This window comes from Thalassophryne amazonica, chromosome 13, assembly GCF_902500255.1.
Source record: "Thalassophryne amazonica chromosome 13, fThaAma1.1, whole genome shotgun sequence".
In the NCBI taxonomy this organism is placed as follows: domain Eukaryota; kingdom Metazoa; phylum Chordata; class Actinopteri; order Batrachoidiformes; family Batrachoididae; genus Thalassophryne; species Thalassophryne amazonica.
This window is the reverse complement of record NC_047115.1, coordinates 79,221,784-79,241,349: the sequence shown is the minus strand read 5'-3', so window position 1 is coordinate 79,241,349 and position 19,566 is coordinate 79,221,784. Positions and strand designations below refer to the sequence as shown.

Below are 19,566 nucleotides of genomic sequence, written 5' to 3'. Positions count from 1 at the left end.
AGGGTAACAAATTGCAGGGTGCTTTTACATTCAGCAGTTGTTCTCATTTATGCTCATCTTGCTGACGGGTGTGTAAATGGCTTTCTATTGGATTCGGGGCCCTTGGGAACAGTGACAGGCTCGTGCTGCTCTTTCCCCTCCACCACCACTGCATACCCCTCAGCCATCCAGCTCCCCTCACTGATCAGCCCAGACAAACATCTTGATTGTAATTGAATTTTTGGGGATAGGTGCTGTGTGACAGAGAAAAGATTGGGAGAGAGTGAGACAGAGGGGAAAAAGGATGGGAAGAGGAAACTGTAGATGAAGACGGAGGAAGATGGAGTTGTGGAAAGGTTAGGATGGTGACAAAGGTTGATATTGAACAAGAAAGGAGAGGAAATAGCATATGGATGTATAGGGAAGTGGGTGACAGTGCAGAGACAGTGTAAGGACAAGGGCAGTGCAGAGGAATAGCTGCTTGGGATTGGCCCTTTTTTTCTGCATTGTATTGCTAAGCTATGAAAACAAACAGAAAATGGTGAGTCTCACAGCACTGCTGCATACAACTCCTTCGCTTAGTCAAGCAAAATCAGTTGATCTTTGACAAATCATGTGGCACATTCAATTTGTTTCCTCTGTCAGCTGCTAGAATCATCATCCACTGCAATGTCCCATCGTTATCAGCTCGAACTGACCATCTTCTGAGATCCCCATGTCGCTTATGAAGGAGGCAGAAAAGAACCGACTTCATAAAAAACATTTTTTCTGTGTTGCAATGCACTGGTTCTCTCTTACTGTATGCCAACATGTGAATACAGTGTTAGGGTTAGAAATCACAAGTACATCATTGGCCCAAATATAAGATGGCCATGATTGTAAGAGAACCCTCTATTTTTCAAAATGTTAATAATAATGTTAATAATAAATGTTAATAAAAACAGAATACAATGATTTGCAAATCCTCTTCAACCTATATTCAATTGAATACACCACAAACACAAGATATTTAATGTTCAAACTGATAAACTTTATTGTTTTTGTGCAAATATTTTCTCATTTTGAAATGGATGCCTGCAACATGTTTCAAAAAAGCTGCGACAGTGGTATGTTTACCACTGTGTTACATCTAACAACACTCAGTAAGTGTTTGGGAACTGAGGACACTAACTGTTGAAGCTTTGTACGTGTAATTCTTTCCCATTCTTTCTTGATGCACAGTTGTTTAACAGTCCGGGGCTCTCTGTTGTCATATTTTGCACTTCATAATGCGCCACACATTTTCAATGGGCGACAGGTCTGGACTGCAGGCAGGCCAGTCTAGTACCCGCACTCTTTTACTATGAAGCCACGCTGTTGTCAGCTTTCAGGCTCCTCTCCTGTGGAACCAGCTCCCAATTCAGATCAGGGAGACAGACACCCTCTCTACTTTTAAGATTAGGCTTAAAACTTTCCTTTTTGCTAAAGCTTATAGTTAGGGCTGGATCAGGTGACCCTGAACCATCCCTTAGTTATGCTGCTATAGACTTAGACTGCTGGGGGGTTCCCATGATGCACTGAGTGTTTCTTTCTCTTTTTGTTCTGTATGCACCACTCTGCATTTAATCATTAGTGATTGATCTCTGCTCCCCTCCACAGCATGTCTTTTTCCTGGTTCTCTCCCTCAGCCCCAACCAGTCCCAGCAGAAGACTGCCCCTCCCTGAGCCTGGTTTTTCTGGAGGTTTCTTCCTGTTAAAAGGGAGTTTTTCCTTCCCACTGTCGCCAAGTGCTTCCTCACAGGGGGTCGTTTTGACCGTTGGGGTTTTTATGTAATTATTGTATGGCCTTGCCTTACAATATAAAGTGCCTTGGGGCAACTGTTTGTTGTGATTTGGCGCTATATAAATAAAATTGATTGAATTGATTGATTGTAACACGTGCAGAATGTGGCTTGGCATTGTCTTGCTAAAATAAGCAGGGGCATCCCTGAAAAAGATGTTGAGTGGATGGCAGCATGTGTTGTTCCAAAACCTGGATGTACCTTTCAGCATTGATGGTGCCATCACAGATGTGTAAGTTTCCCATGCCATGGGCACTAACACACACACCCCTACCATCACAGATGCTGGCTTTTCAACTTTGCACTGATAACAATCTGGATGGTCTTTTTCTTCTTTTGTCTGGAGGACACGATGAACATGATTTCCAAAAACAATTTGAAATGTGGACTCATCAGACCATAGCACACTTTTACACTTTGTGTCTGTCCATTTCTGGCAGCATTTCTGGATGTTGTTGATGTATGGCTTTCGCTTTGCATGGTAGAGTTTTAACTTGCACTTGTAGATGTAGCGACAAACTATGTTAACTGACAATGGTTTTCTGAAGTGTTCCTGAGCCCACGTGTAAAGATCCTTTACACAATGATGTCTGTGTACCACCTGAGGGATCAAAGGTCACAGTCATTCAATGTTGGTTTTCGGCCTTTCCGCTTACGTGTAGAAAGTTCTCCAGATTCTCTGAATCTTCTGATTATATTATGGACTGAGAGAGTTAGAAATAGTAAAATACAAAAAGAAATAAATAGAAAATAAACATGTAATTTCGTGACAGCAGCATGATCAAGAAGCGTGAGACTGGCCTGGCCAGTCCATGTCCATACACTTCACTGACTCTAGCCTTTAAATATGAAAATCATAATATGAACCTAAATGGTCCAGCAGATGCCAGTGCTCACCAGCTGGCACCATATCTTTCTTTCATGCTGAACAATGTTCAAAACACCTGTTTCAAAGAGTGTTTCAACTTAGCTATCACTAATTTGCAGTAGAAAAGAACCATTTGCTTTTCCATTCTGTTGTAGAGTTTGTCTTGCGTTTGCCCACAAAGGGGTGTACGCCCAGCATCTGAAGTTGCTACCGTAATGTGTTTTATGACCACCAGCAGCCACAGACCGCTGGTACACTGTACAGTATTATTATGACATTAAAAATGCAACTTCCCAGAAGGTGAATTTCAAGTTGTGTAAAAATGGGATTCTGCAAGCTTTTGTCATGGGTGCAGTTAGAGCAGTTGCTAAAATGGTGGTGGAATGGGTCCAACTTGATCTTGGGACATGAGTTTACTCTCCTGTGACAGATCGGGATGCACGATTACCAACCACCATATACCACCATATACCAACGCTGATACTGGTGGTGTTCTCTGTGTCAGGGGTTGACCAGATGTGACCAATATTTATTTCCATTTTCTAATAGTGGTACCAATATACTTAATTAATTTAAGAAGCAGACTAATCTGAAGGCAGGGTCAGGATATTACTGTAAAATTCAAACCTGGGCCCTACACGATCTCTCGGTTTTCGAGAACTGCTTTCTCAAAACGGCTATGCGGTACAGTGCCATAGTATTTGTATTTCTTAAACACTGATGGAAATGATGTTCAAGACATACTCAGTGAACTGGAAATGTTGATGTATCCACCCCCTGACCTATCTAAAGAAAAGTGGCTGTTAAAGTGATGATTTACTGTAAATTCATCAAAGGGTGACAATAACTGTCTCCACCATACATTTTATGTCAGGATATTTTTGTTTTACTTCATGAAAGCACTTAGATTTGTTCTTGTTGCCAAATAACTTTGTACACGGTGGATGGCCGATCCAAACCATCGCATTCCACAATGACAGCTGGAAGTGTTGCTGCCAGTGACTGGAATGTGGGACAAGTTATTGGACTCTGTCAGCTTGGCTGTAAATTGGACTTTGCACTATCATGCAACTTAACCCTCTGGGGCCAACGCCGTCGTATACAATGGCTAAGACCAAGCTTTACTTTTTTTTTTGCTGAAAAGTTAACTCCGCGGACGTTTGAGCCAGCCATGAGCCATCTTTGTACTCCTCATAGAAGCTGTGTGATGACGTGTGCAATGTAAGTGTCCAAAAGGAATTGGTTCACTGTCACATGGTTTTCCAAAATCCAATCGTAGGGCAGATTTACCTCATGTGAAAAGCCAAAGGTTGTTTTCAGGAGTGATATGTTACTAGTTGGCCCATTTGAATAGCCCCCTGGGTGCTCCAATGAGTACATCCAGTGCACCCTGCGCCATTACGCACAGCGATCAATGAAAGCAGGAGCAGACGGAGAGCCTCTGATGACAATCTCACGTGCTCAAACAAAGACTGTGTAACTATCAGCATTGCTCCATTAGTTTGCATGTGAGTGTTACCGGATAACTCTGTTGCTTTCTCTGTGTAAAGCACTGTTTATCATATCAATGGAGTGAGGGGGAGGGCCGCTCCTCAGATTGTAAGGAGCCAAAGTGGGCCAAAGTGTGAATGAAAGCTGCTTTAGGAGCACAGAACACTCCAAAACACAACAGAAGTAGAAGTTTGTGTTGTAACCTTTGTGTAATAGCAGACAGAAATTGCTTTGAGATGAAGACAAAAAACAAAAACAAAAAATGCATAGGCCATTTTGTATATATTGTTCAAAATGTGCATTTGTGTTTTTTGTTTGAACTTGTACAGTCTTTGTACAAGAGCTCAAATTACCTTTATAAAGTGTCAAAACAGTTGTTTATTATAGTTTGCTGTGTGTTTTGAATAAATGTGTGGAAAATTTCCGCTTTACTTTTTTCTTTCATATTTTTGATTGTAAACCTTTATTACACTTATAAAACACAACAAACGCATATATATTATGAAAGCACAGGTTATCCTGAAAAAAAGAGATGTAAAACTTGATTGTGGGATGCAGGGAGAACTGTTAACAGCAATAATAAAACATTTATGCCAGGCGAGTGAACTGTCCAAAAAATGCCCTCGGACCCCAGAGGGTTAACTGCTTGTCACTTTATAATGGCCCAAGCAGTGGGTCATCCCTGTCAGCCTGGTTTGCTTGAGGTTTCTTTCTCAAGAATGCCAGTGGGAGTTTTTCTTTACCGTTATTGTCTATGTGCTTGTACAGGGGAGTTGGTAAGGTTAGATCGTACCTATGTGAAGTGCCTTAGTCAGCTTTATTGTGATGTGGCACTATATAAATGAAGTGAATTGAATTGCTGAAATAAAGGGTAGAATGCACCAATGATCACACAATTTGCACAGTGTTTCAGCAGGATGAGGGGTGCGATCCATCACCACACTGGAGACCATGATGAGAAACTGTAGCTAGAAGATACAATAACAAATGAATATAAAGTAACTGTACTTCCCCGAATGCAAAATAGACTTGTTTTAAAACATGTGGTTTTCACTGGAAAAAGCCAAGGTATGCAGGGGCAGTGAAGAGCTGCACGCAGTGCATAAATCTAATAGTTTAATAATAGTTTTTAATTCATATTGATGTCTTCTGTGTCAAATACTTTTGCTCTGTAATGTACCATTTTTTACTTCGTCCTGTGGATGTAAGCTGAACATAAGACATGGCATCATATGTTGTAAAACTGATTATTTTTATTTCTGTACTCTACTCTGTGTTTTTTTTTTCCCTTATTTCACCTTACAGATTTTATTTAGTCAGTGGTGGAGTGCCCTTCATCATCTGTGGGGTCACAGCAGTCGTCAATATGGACAACTATGGCAGTGGGGAGCAAGCACCATAGTAAGTCCTAACCTTCTTCTCTCATGGATACAGTTTGACTTTGAGCTATGTTTTATTTATTTATTTATTTATTTATTTATTGCAACAGTCACACATCTTGACATGTTTTCAAGCCTTAGTTGGTGTTTGTTTTGATTTTCTTTTTCTACTGGAGTCATAATAAAACACTTGGTCCCTATCTTCCTAAACTATAGCTCATGGTCAAAATAGCACAAATGTATTTGAGCATGTCCAACTCTCCTTTGCTAAACAGACATCACATAGTGACAACACAGAGTCAGGTACAAGGTGCAGAGTGGTTGACTTTAGTCACGTTGGGCATGTTTTGGCCACAGCATGAAATGAACAAAATAAATAAATCAGATTGTCAAAAGCCATTCCCTATAGGTCATAAGTGTGTGCCAGCATCTGGCATGTTGCCATTTAGATGGTAGACGCAGAAGAGACAGGAAAGGAAATGCATGTGCATGCAAAGTGTTAAAGTACATGAGTGGATCATTTATGGGAACAGCACTTGTCCAGGATATACAAGATTTCTTTTTTCTCACTGTGTGACTACTTGTTACTTTTCAAATCAAAGCATTTGTCTTGATCCATAATGAATTTATTTCCAATACTTTTTTTTAACAGTTCAGCCACCTGTGTGGCTCCCATTCAGTAATTGCAATATCCAAAACCCAGGGAATGCTGTTGCTTCCCATCCAACCTGCAAAAATCCATCTGTGTAAGTGCGGCTTCAGATAAACGTGTGTTTGGAATATTACCACCACAGCAATAAAAGGTCATATTCATATCTGCAGCTTCTGTTTGCCTTTTTGTTTGCCTCATCATGATGGGGGGGGGGGGCACTGTTTGTGTTGCACTGATGCACTTTGTACTCGTGTCAGAATAATTAAAACAGGAACAGGTGATCATCCAGGATACTGGTCAAATAATGTAATTGGATTCATTCTTAGTCCTTTATGAAACAACAGCATGAGTCTGTTGTGAGTGGAGCCATCAGCTGAACCTTTAACATGCTGTTGGAGGGTGAGGATAAAAGTGGAGATTTTCTTTTGTGGACCCCAGGTGTACAGACCCCACCACTACTTCTTGTTTTTTTTTAATATTGTTAGCATGTTTAGGCCATTACTAAAGATATATGTGATATAACTAAATATGGTCACTTTGCAACTATTCTGACCAAAATGCAGTTGGTTATCTCACTAATAAACCACATTTTATTTTGAAAGAATACTGAGAATTTTTTCTTCATTTTCAAATAGGAATTTCTAATGCTAAATTTCAACACTTGCCACTGCACCCACCATTTGCTCTAATAAATATCAGATCATGAATGAAAACTAGTGGTTTGCGATACTTCAAGATTTGGTATCGATCCAATGCCAAGTAAATACAGGGACAATATTGCAGACACTGATTTTTTTTTTTTTTTTTTTTTTTTATAATTAAGGTGGATGCATCATCAAATTGATAAATCTGAATTAATTTTCATGACCTTTAACTGTTTTTTTTTATGATTTTTCCTTTGGGTTATTAATTACTTAACACCCAGGGCAGCATTTGGGCAACATTTATAGGCAATTAGAAAATGCTTCATTATCATAATAAATGTTTTTGTTCAGAAACATAAGAACAGAACAACACAATTTCTCTCCATACATTGTCATGTCTGGATTTTTTTCTTAAATGAACAAAATGCACAAAAATGATCTATCTCTCACACACACACACACACACACACACACACACACACACACACACACACACACACACACACACACACACACACACACACACACACACACTCACACACACACACACTCACCTTCAACCACTTATCCATGATCAGGTCATGGAGTGCTGGAGGCTATTCCAAGAGTCATAGGGCGTGAGGCAGGGTGCACACTGGACAGGATGCCAGTTTGTTGCGGGGCCCCACAAAATGATTCGGGAATAAATTAAAATTAAGTAATTTTAGTTTTTTCCTTCACTGCACTACTTTTCTGAATTTTTTTCTTAAACAAAATGTACAAAATCACTCCACAACAAATGTTACAGAACAAGAAGAATTTCAAATATAAGGGCCACTTCACACATAGTAAAATAAGTACAATTCAGGGAGACTCACGGCCGAACAGCTCATACGAGCGAACCACAAAAACATTGCGCTGATAGGTAGGTGTGCACGATGCCGCTGCAACGGTTTGTGCACGTGGGAATACTGTGTGAGTGGCTGCGCGATGTGTAACCACATTGTGCAGCTGCTGTGAAAATATATATATATATATATGTATGCCAGCCACGGGATTCAAACCTACACTTTCCAAAAGCTCTGATTGCCAGCCAGAAACTTTACCACTGAGATACCATCGCTGGCCTGTAATCGGTGAGGAAAAATGCCTGAAATCAACAAGAACATGAACGAGGTGCACTGTGTCTGGCCACTGTGTCCGGAAATATATAAAACATCTTTCGCAAAGGTGAAAGATGTTTAATATATTCTGATGTGAGGACAGCATGCAGAGACACGTGCCTCATGGAGGAATGTTGTAAGTTCATGTCCTTCAAAACACGGTATGCCAGATGTGTTGGGGGAGCAGGGGCATGGGGGGCACGACACGCGCACATGTGCGAGACACATGCACCACATGTGTCACATTTGTGGGGCACTTACACAAATTTCACATCCAACTAAACAGTGATTGTCTGCTGACTGTTGTGCTAATAGTGCGAATGGACACAAGTGCCATGCTAGCGGTGTTAGATGTCCATGCGTGTCAGCTGGAATTTGGCAAACACCAGCCACGAGAGGGTTCGATGGGCTTTCACAGCACACATTTTGTCTTTCAGCCACTGGTGTGTACAAATAGTTGTAGCATCAGCTGTACGAGGTGTTGGAAGCAGCTACTATTTTACACGTATTGCATATGATTCCTGCTTCATGCACACTTCATGCGCAATTCAACCAAATTCGCACTATGTGTGAAGGGGCCATAAAGTATGTTCAAAATACACAGTACAATACAAAAATAAATCAAAATTTCTCCCCTTCAATGTACTTCTTTTATAAATGCAGCAGTGCATACAGGAGAGAAACTGAAAATAAAATATTGATTTTATTACACTGGTATTAATCAATATCAATACCAGTGATGGTATCAATATTTGGATCGATCTGCCCACCACAAATAAAAACTGCTCTGACTAATGAAAAATAGACTCAATCACAAATTTTAGCTATAGAGTCTGACAAGGTACCATCAAATTGGGGTCCACACAGACCCTATAAGAAAAAAATATGGAGCTCACAGTATTTCCTCAAATATGATGAAAATAACTGAAATTGAAGACAACAGGTAACAATTATATAAAACGTCTGCTGAATAAGCTTAATGGTTGAGAAATATTTTCAAAAATATACCTCTAGGGTCAACTTGGACTGTATACATATGAGAGTTAAATTTGCTCATTCCTGTTTATATTAAGACCCTCCCAAATGCTTGATTGTACTGAATTCCAGTTATGAAAATATTGCATTAGGTTGCATTAGGCTTGTTTTATCACTCAGGGGGTACATGTTTTTTATTTACACATGTTCAATATTTTATTAGCACAGCCTACTTTACTGTGTAACATGATTTTTGTTCCTGGCAAATAAGTGTCTTTTTCCAACTACATTTATTGCAGAACAATAGAAAAAGCCCAAATTTTCATGTCAAACTTTGGCTTTTTGGGCTGCACAGCAATTTTATCCCCTCAAAAGACCTATTTTTGACAGTTTTCTGACTTTTTCACAATAAAACTAAAATACGGAATATAAATGCAGCAAGGTTTATTTTCAAACATTTGAAAACAATTTTACAAAGTTAAAAATGAACAGTTTTCCTTGATTTGCGAATAAATCATTTGTGCAATAAATCACTTTTCCTTATCAGACCCCAAATGTAGTCCCCCATCATGTTTTCATCATAAGATCCCTGATATCTGTTTTCAAAGTCCATTATGTCTTGGTGGAAGTGCTCTCCATGTTCTTCTGAGTATACCCCCATGTTGTCCTTGAAGTTGTCAAGGTGAGCATCCAGAATGTGGACCTTCAGTGACTGGCCTCTACTGGTGGTTGGCTCTCACTGTGGTATTGTATCACTTCCTGTTCCGGAGCACAGCGGTGTTTTGCTGTATCTGTTAGCTGTTTAATCTGCGTAGTTAGATTGATCTAGATAACTAGATAACGATTTATTTCAGTGTAATCTTCACGTGCCTTAACTAAAGCACCCTCTCTGCTGAATCACCTCTAAATTATTTTCACATTATTCACTTTGTGTGTTTTTAGGAATCCACTAGCTTAGCGCAGCTATTAGCTCTTAGCTGGTTTAGCATGGCGGCTTCTCCTGTCTCTCCCGCACTTTTCTGCGCTGAGTGTGAAATGTTTAGTTACTCCTTGGCCTCCTTTAGCAGTAACGGTACTTGTAATAAGTGTACCTTGTTCGTAGCTTTGGAGGCCAGGCTGGGCGAATTGGAGACTCGGCACCTTGGAAAATCCTACAGCTAGCCAGGCCCCTGTAGTTGGTGCGGACCAAAGTAGCTTAGCCGCCATTAGCTGTCCGCCAGCAGATCCCGAGCAGCCGGGAAAGCAGGCCGGCTGGGTCACTGTGAGGAAGAAGCATAGTTCTAAACAGAGGCCCCCTTTACACCACCAACCCGTTCACATCTCTAACCGTTTTTCCCCACTCGGCATCACACCCGCTGAGAATCAAACTCTGGTTATTGGCGATTCTGTTTTGAGAAATGTGAAGTTAGCGACACCAGCAACCATAGTCAAATGTCTTCCGGGGGCCAGAGCAGGCGACACTGAAGGAAATTTGAAATTGCTGGCTAAGGCTAAGTGTAAATTTGGTAAGATTGTAATTCACGTCGGCAGTAATGACACCCGGTTACGCCAATCGGAGGTCACTAAAATTAATATTGAATCGGTGTGTAACTTTGCAAAAACGTCGGACTCTGCAGTTTTCTCTGGCCCCTCCCCAATCGGACCGGGAGTGACATGTTTAGCCGCATGTTCTCCTTGAATTGCTGGCTGTCTGAGTGGTGTCCAAAAAATGAGGTGAGCTTCATAGATAATTGGCAAAGTTTCTGGGGAAAACCTGGTCTTATTAGGAGAGACGGCATCCATCCCACTTTGGATGGAGCAGCTCTCATCTCCAGAAATCTGGCCAATTTTATTAAACCCTCCAAATTGTGACTATCCAGGGTTGGGACCAGGATGCAGAGTTGTAGTCTTACACACCTCTCTGCAGCTTCTCTCCCCCTGCCATCCCCCCAATACCCCATCCCCGTAGAGACGGTGCCTGCTCCCAGACCACCAATAACCAGTTAAAATCTATTTAAGCATAAAAATTCAAAAAGAAAAAAATAATATAGCACCTTCAACTGCTGGGGGGTTTCCCATGATGCACCCAGTGTTTCTTTTTATTCACCTCTTTTTGCTCTGTATGCACCACTCTGCTTTTAATCATTGGTGATTGATCTCTGCTCTCTTCCACAGCATGTCCTTTTCCTGACTCTCTCCCCTCAGCCCCAACCAGTCCCAGCAGAAGACTGCCCCTTCCTGAGCCTGGTTCTGCTGGAGGTTTCTTCCTGTTAAAAGGGAGTTTTTCCCTTCCCACTGTCGCCAAGTGCTTGCTCATAGGGGGTCGTTTTGACGGTTGGGGTTTGTCTGTAATTATTGTATGGCTTTTGCCTTACAATATAAAGCGCCTTGGGGCAACTGTTTGTTGTGATTTGGCGCTATATTAATAAAATTGATTTGAATTGATTTGATTTGATCCTACAGCCCATTTGGCCATAGTTTCTCACCAATGTCTCAACCAGTTCCACATAATTGTCAGCCTTGTGGTTGCCCAGAAACCCATCAATCAATCAATCAATTTTTTTATATAGCGCCAAATCACAACAAACAGTTGCCCCAAGGCACTTTATATTGTAAGGCAAGGCCATACAATAATTATGTAAAACCCCAACGGTCAAAACGACCCCCTGTGAGCAAGCACTTGGCTACAGTGGGAAGGAAAAACTCCCTTTTAACAGGAAGAAACCTCCAGCAGAACCAGGCTCAGGGAGGGGCAGTCTTCTGCTGGGACTGGTTGGGGCTGAGGGAGAAAACTGGAGGCTTCTGGAGGATTCAGGCTTCTGGATGAGCTATCAATGAAGACTCTCCATTCATTTGGATTACATGCAATTCCAATTGCATTGAACAGTCCTGAAATGTCACAACAATAGCACAAACTCTCTTCCTTGGCAAAGAAGCTAGAGAAAAGTTGGTGATGTTTTCTTTGGCTTGTTACTTGCACACTTTTCATCCAACAAGTCCCACTCCTTCAGCCTTGAGATCAAAAGTCAGCATTTGACTTTGTCAAACCAAGATCTCTGACATCATTCAGATCTCCTTGAGTTGGGAAGTAATGATTCCTCTCACAAACTGTATCTGTAATGTCACAGTCCACTTCACTGTTCTCCCCATCCTCTGATTCAGTGTTTTCTTCTTCTGATGGTTGTTTTCTTTCTGGAGGTGAGGGTACAGGAAGCTCAGCACTATGTGGCACTGGTGCAATGGAAGATGAAATCAAATCAAATCAATTTTATTTATATAGCGCCAAATCACAACAAACAGTTGCCCCAAGGTGCTTTATATTGTAAGGCAAGGCCATACAATAATTACGGAAAAACCCCAACGGTCAAAACGACCCCCTGTGAGCAAGCACTTGGCAACAGTGGGAAGGAAAAACTCCCTTTTAACAGGAAGAAACCTCCAGCAGAACCAGGCTCAGGGAGGGGCAGTCTTCTGCTGGGACTGGTTGGGGCTGAGGGAGAGAACCAGGAAAAAGACATGCTGTGGAGGGGAGCAGAGATCATTCACTAATGATTCAATGCAGAGTGGTGTATACAGAGCAAAAAGAGAAAAAAACACTCAGTGCATCATGGGAACCCCCCAGCAGTCTAAGTCTATAGCAGCATATCTAAGGGATGGTTCAGGGTCACCTGATCCAGCCCTAACTATTACCTTTAACAAAAAGGAAAGTTTTAAGCCTAATCTTAAAAGTAGAGAGGGTGTCTGTCTCCCTGATCCGAATTGGGAGCTGGTTCCACAGGAGAGGAGCCTGAAAGCTGAAGGCTCTGCCTCCCATTCTACTCTTACAAACCCTAGGAACTACAAGTAAGCCTGCAGTCTGAGAGCGAAGCGCTCTATTGGGGTGATATGGTACTATGAGGTCCCTAAGATAAGATGGGACCTGATTATTCAAAACCTTATAAGTAAGAAGAAGAATTTTAAATTCTATTCTAGAATTAACAGGAAGCCAATGAAGAGAGGCCAATATGGGTGAGATATGCTCTCTCCTTCTAGTCCCTGCCAGCACTCTAGCTGCAGCATTTTGAATTAACTGAAGGGTTTTCAGGGAACTTTTAGGACAACCTGATAATAATGAATTACAATAGTCCAGCCTAGAGGAAATAAATGCATGAATTAGTTTTTCAGCATCACTCTGAGACAAGACCTTTCTAATTTTAGAGATATTGCGCAAATGCAAAAAAAGCAGTCCTACATATTTGTTTAATATGCGCATTGAATGACATATCCTGATCAACAATGACTCCAAGAATTCTCACAGTATTACTAGAGGTCAGGGTAATGCCATCCAGAGGAAGGATATGGTTAGACACCATGTTTCTAAGATTTGTGGGGCCAAGTACAATAACTTCAGTTTTATCTGAGTTTAAAAGCAGGAAATTAGAGGTCATCCATGTCTTTATGTCTGTAAGACAATCCTGCAGTTTAGCTAATTGGTGTGTGTCCTCTGGCTTCATGGATAGATAAAGCTGGGTATCATCTGCATAACAATGAAAATTTAAGCAATGCTGTCTAATAATACTGCCTAAGGGAAACATGTATAAAGTGAACAAAATTGGTCCTAGCACAGAACCTTGTGGAACTCCATAATTAACCTTAGTCTGTGAAGAAGATTCCCCATTTACATGAACAAATTGTAATCTATTAGATAAATATGATTCAAACCACCGCAGCGCAGCGCCTTTAATACCTATGGCATGCTCTAATCTCTGTAATAAAATTTTATTGTCAACAGTATCAAAAGCAGCACTGAGGTCTAACAGAACAAGCACAGAAATGAGTCCACTGTCTGAGGCCATAAGAAGATCATTTGTAACCTTCACTAATGCTGTTTCTGTACTATGATGAATTCTAAAACCTGACTGAAACTCTTCAAATAGACCATTCCTCTGCAGATAATCAGTTAGCTGTTTTACAACTACCCTTTCAAGAATTTTTGATTTTGTTGTGAAAGTGTAGTGACACAGACCCACAACAGGGGGCGCAAATGAACGGTCAATAGATGAGCCAAAAGGTAACAATTTAATGTTGTGAAACGTGCACAACGAACATACAGACAATCTCAGAATATAATTACAGTCAAATTACAAAGGTGACATGTGGGCAGGCTCGAGGATAGAAGACGTCTGTCCTGAGAAGAGCCGGAACCACACGATTTCCACCCCCACAGAACCTGGTGAATACTGGAGCCGCCAAGTCCCGAATTCCCAGGTGATCACCGTCCCCGACTGTCGGATCTGGTACTGCTGGTGAAGAACAAAGACAGTCAAGTGTGGGTGTGTGTACACCCAGTAACAACAGCGGTGGGAATGCCACCTCCACCTCTCACTCAACACATTGCAGCGGTCTCAGATGAAAAGGAGCGCCGTCTTGCACAGCCTCCGCAAAAACGACCGGTTCTCCTGCAATCACTCACAATAACAGATTTATAAATCTCACAAAAAGGCTGAGAGTATTACCTCCAATGAAGTATGATATCTCGGCGATGAGGTGGAGATGACGTCTGGTCTTTATGGAGTGCGATGATGAAGAATGTGTGACAGCTGTCAGGAATTAATGAGTGACAGCTGTCACTCCCGGCTGTGTCCGTGGCGGCAGCACCCTCTCGTGCCTGAAGCCCGCACTTCAGGCAGGGCGCCCTTTGGTGGTGGGCCAGCAGTACAGCCTCTTCTGGCGGCCCACACAACAGATTTCCCGGCTTTCTCGGCTGCTCAGGATCATTACTGCTAAAGGAGGCCGAGGAATAACTAAACATTTCACACCCAGAGCAGAAAAGTGCAGGAGAGACAGGAGAAGCCGCCATGCTAAACCGGCTAAGAGCTAGTAGCTGCGCTAAGCTAGCGGATTCCTAAAAACACACGAAGTGAATAATGTGTAAATAATTTAGAGGTGATTCAGCAGAGGGAGTGCTTTAGTTAAGGCACGTGAAGATTACACTGTGAAACAAATCGTTATCTAGATCAATCTAACTGCACAGATTAAACAGCTAACAGATACAGCAAAACACCGCTGTGCTCCGGAACAGGAAGTGATACAATACCGCAGTGAGAGCCAACCACCAGTAGAGGCAAGCAAGACCACCAGTAGAGGCAAGCAAGATGGAATGTCAGGATAAGGAATAGCAGGTGCATTCTTCCCACTTTGCCGTTTGGAAGGGTCCACCATGCAGAAGTAGCAGTTGGTTGAGTGGTCAGTGTGTTCATGCCATATTCTTGGAACAGCAAACTTCATTGCTCTCTTTTCCCTGTTGTTTAGGTTGTTTAATTTTCTGTGATTAAAGAGTGAAATATTCATGAACAAAGGAGATTCTTCAAACCTCAGTAAATTACTCTCCTGTTCTTGAAAGTTCTTGCTCAATCTGTACAGTTAAGGAAGGTTTTCATAAATATAATTGCTTTGTCAACATTGTATTATGGTTGAAATGATGGTGGAACCCTTTGGATAACCATAAAATGTGATGACCAGAACTCTGACAAATAGACTTAACTTCTCCAGAAATTAGTAGTGACCACTCAGTGAATGTGAAAACTGGTTAATTTCCAATTTCATTGTCCTGACCACAAAACCAAAGGTTGGAGGTCAAGACCACTCTTTTCTCTTTTGATTGGTTGTTAAGAAATGGGAAATTATGGTTTTAACCCACGAACAAGACAAAAGTGAAAATTTGTTACTTATCTGTCATCTAGCCCTCATGACATGTGCCAACTCCAGAGCTCCACAGAGCCTACTTTGAGAATGATGGGTGCATATCTAAACTCAGCAAAAGCAACTTAGTTCAACAGCATGATGCCTCATCATTTTTCTTCATGCCATCTAAATTTCACCCAATTTTCAAGATACAAATCAAATCACTCACAAATGAGTTCACCCATAAATATCCATCCATCCATTTTCTATACCCGCTTACTTCAATTAAGGCTCACGGGAGGTTGGAGCCTATACCAGCAGTCATAAGGCGTGAGGCGGGGTACACCCTGCACTCAAAAAATGACTCATTGGACGAACTCAGTTTAATTATGTGCAGAATTTCATCTAATAAACTCAAAAAAAGCACATCTATGTAAGAAAATTAAATTCAGTTGGGACTACACATATTTTGTTATATGGAAATTCAATCCAGTGAGTCAGTTTTTTGAGTGTGGATACGATGGCAGTTTGTCACAAGGCCACATATAGACAGACAAACACATTCACACCCACACACGCACACAGCTATGGACAATTTAAGGTTTCCAATCCACCTAACCCATAAGTCTTTTGATGTGGAAGGAAGCCAGAGCACTCGGAGAGAACCCACACAAACACGGGGAGAACATGCAAACTCCACACAGAAAGGCCACAGGTGGGAATCAATCCCATGACCTTCTTGCTGTGAGCCAACAGTGCTAACCACCAAGCCACCATGATGCTCCCATAATTATTCAAATTGATAATATGTAATACACATATTTTGAAAACTGTAAGTTCTGCATTCTATGATCCACCCATCTATTTTCTATAGTTCAAATAAGAGTGAATGATGGGGGGCTGGAGCCTATCTGAGCAGTCATAGGGTGTGAGGCGGGGTATACCCTGGACAGTATGCCAGTCTATCGCAAGGCTACATATAGGCAAACAAACCCATTCACACCCGCATGCAGACTACGGCCAATTTAAAGTTTCCAGATTCACTGAACCTGCATGTTTTTGGATGTGCATGGAAGCCGGAGCACCCAGCAGGAGCCTACCCAAACACGTGGAAAACATGCAAACTCCACATAGAATGGCCCCAATTGGAGAGTGATCATGCGACCTTGCTGTGAAGCAGCAGTGCTAACCACTAAACCACCTGCATTGTATGATGTCAGTAAAATTTGATTTTTGCTATTTTGAAGTCTAAATATCATAATGTGCTGGTGTTGTGTGTTGCAGCTGTTGGATGGCATGGGAGCCCAGCCTAGGAGCATTCTTTGGCCCTGTGGCCTTCATCTTCCTGGTGACGTGCATCTACTTTCTCTGCACCTTCATCCAGCTGCGTCGCCACCCTGAAAAGAAGTATGAGCTGAAACAATTGACAGAGGAGCAACAGAGGCTAGCATCTGTTGATGTGCCAACCCACTGCCACCAGGGAGCTGAGTCTGGAACCTTGGCACAACCTCCTAGTGGAAGCCACTGCCCTGCAGGCTGCCCAGGTGTCCCCATTAACCCCGCACTGCTGGCCAATGAACACTCTTTCAAAGCTCAGTTACGCACGGCAGCCTTTACTCTTTTTCTATTCTTGGCTACTTGGACTTTTGGGGCACTTGCCGTGTCACAAGGCCACTTCCTGGATATGATCTTCAGCTGTCTATATGGTGCCTTTTCTGTCACCCTCGGCCTCTTCATTCTCATTCATCACTGTGCCAAGCGGGATGATATCTGGAATTGCTGGTGCTCCTGTTGCCCCGGACGGAATTCCAATGAGTCCTGTGGAGCCCAGGGGCCCGCTCAGGGGCGGCCCAAGGTCAATGTGAATGGAGACACTCCTGGGCATGGACATGTTCACAGCCACTGTCAACACGACTCGCCATGCCAGTGTAAAGCATTGATGAGCTGCACTCATGGCAGTTTAGCTCACTGTAAACACAGCACCCTTCCTTCATCGCAAAATCACGTGACATGTCTGACACAAGTCACACCATGTTGCGCAGCCCTGCACAGTCAGCAGCTGATGGAAGAGGAGCCCACGGCGACACACGTGCTGCTACGTGGTGACCCTGAGGGATACCGGCCAGGGATCCAGTTGCACCCTTGCCTAAAGAGCAGCACAAGGACTAAAAGTCGACACCTTAGCCGCCGGACTGGAGCTGGCACTGGTGGAACAGGGAAGGAGAGGGAGTACGCCTATCATATCCCATCCAGTGTGGAGGGAGGCAGCGTGCACAGCTCACACACTGACAGTCCCCACAGCACACACGAACGTCACACCCGCATCTGTCCACATCTGGCCCATGAATGCCACCATGACGGGCATCACACATGCCATGCTGCTGCAGCTGCCACACACGAGGCCCTCGCATGCCACAACCCCTGTCACAGGCACATCTGCTGTACCAAGGCAGATCTCTTTCCTTCTCTGTGCCAAGCCGAAGCAGGTGACACAAGCACATTCTTGTGTGGCTGCGGCAAAATGGCCGAAGAAGACCTGATGGCACCACATCACCATCTGGAGATGCACGCACCGCGCAGACAATCCTACCCCCAGAACCCACCCAATCAGAATGGGATTCTAAAAGGGGCCCTGCACGAGGGACTCCTGTACACATCAGACAGCACAGGGAATATACGCACTGGACCCTGGAAAAATGAAACTACTGTGTAGTCTGGGAAGAGGAGCTGCCTTGTCCCACCAAAAATAAACTCTCACCTCCCTTTCTAGAATTTAAAAAAAAAATGAATTAAACATCACAATCAGTGTGGGATTATTATTTTAACGTCTTCATGTCTTTTTTTAAAATGTGTGCTGTTTTACTGTACAGAAATGTGATATCCATATATGCTCACTAAAGAGTACCAATGCAGACGAAAACACATCAAGAAGAATTTATGAAAATGTGTCACAATATAATATCAGATGTAAATGAAGGTATTTCCAATGTTCCATATAACTACAAATCTCTCTATATATATATTAAATGAATGGTTGTGTGTACGAATATGTGTTAGCGCTCAAAGGCAACACGCTGCAAGTTTTTTTTTCACACTTTAAATCCATCAAATAGTCAATGAGAGTGAATCTCCAGTACTTTAAAGAACTTAAGTTTTAGATTACTAAACCAGCAATTTTAGACTTCATGAGTATTTTTGCCATTCAGTCAAGCAAACTTACTATCAACTGATCAACTGTGAATATCTACAAAAGGATATATATATATATATATATATATATATATATATATATATATATATATATATATATATATATATATATATATATATATATATATATATAGGTTGTTGGAGATGCATTGCTGCCAAACAATGAAGGTTGAACATTCAAAGTAAAAGAGATGTGAAAATAAGCATCAAGTTCTAGGTTGATATCGACTGTGCTGTCTGTATGATGTCTTCACTGTTGTGTGACTTTGTTGTTTGTTAGATTTTTTTCTGGAGAGAAAAGAGAATGGCAGCGGTGTCAACGGCAGTGTCATTGAGTCAGTCAGTTTTAAAAACACTGTGCTTCAAAGAGCAAGGTCAACAAAGTCAGGTCATGCTCAGCCAATTTTATGTTCTTTTTTTGTGTGGGGGGGTTCAGCTCTTACATACATCATCACATACTATGAACTCAATATTTTGTCACCTGATATATGCATTATAACGGGAAATGTGCAAGGTTTTGCAACAGGACTGTCATCGATGTCATCAGAATCATTGCATTCACTTACAAATTTTCCCAATTAAATATCAATTGAAGCGGTCAAACAACGATAAGTTTACACTATACAGTGCATCTGGAAAGTATTCACAGTATTCTTTTTACATATTTTGTTATGTTACAGCCTTATTCCAAAATGGAGTAAATTAATGTTTCCCTCAAAATTCTACTGATAACACCCTATAATGACACCATGATTTGTTTTATT

General features: G+C 41.8%; 1 protein-coding gene across 1 annotated transcript in view; it reads left to right on the top strand.

Annotated features, from left to right (window-relative positions):
- LOC117522767 (adhesion G protein-coupled receptor A3) overlaps positions 1 to 18,377 on the top strand; it is a 1,389,271-nt gene extending 1,370,894 nt beyond the window's left edge. The window contains exons 18-19 of the mRNA XM_034184162.1: positions 5,464 to 5,559; positions 16,877 to 18,377. Coding sequence (XP_034040053.1) covers positions 5,464 to 5,559; positions 16,877 to 18,305 — 1,525 coding nt within the window. The 3' untranslated portion in view covers positions 18,306 to 18,377. The remainder of the gene's footprint in view (positions 1 to 5,463; positions 5,560 to 16,876) is intronic.
- The last annotated feature ends 1,189 nt before the right edge of the window (positions 18,378 to 19,566 follow it).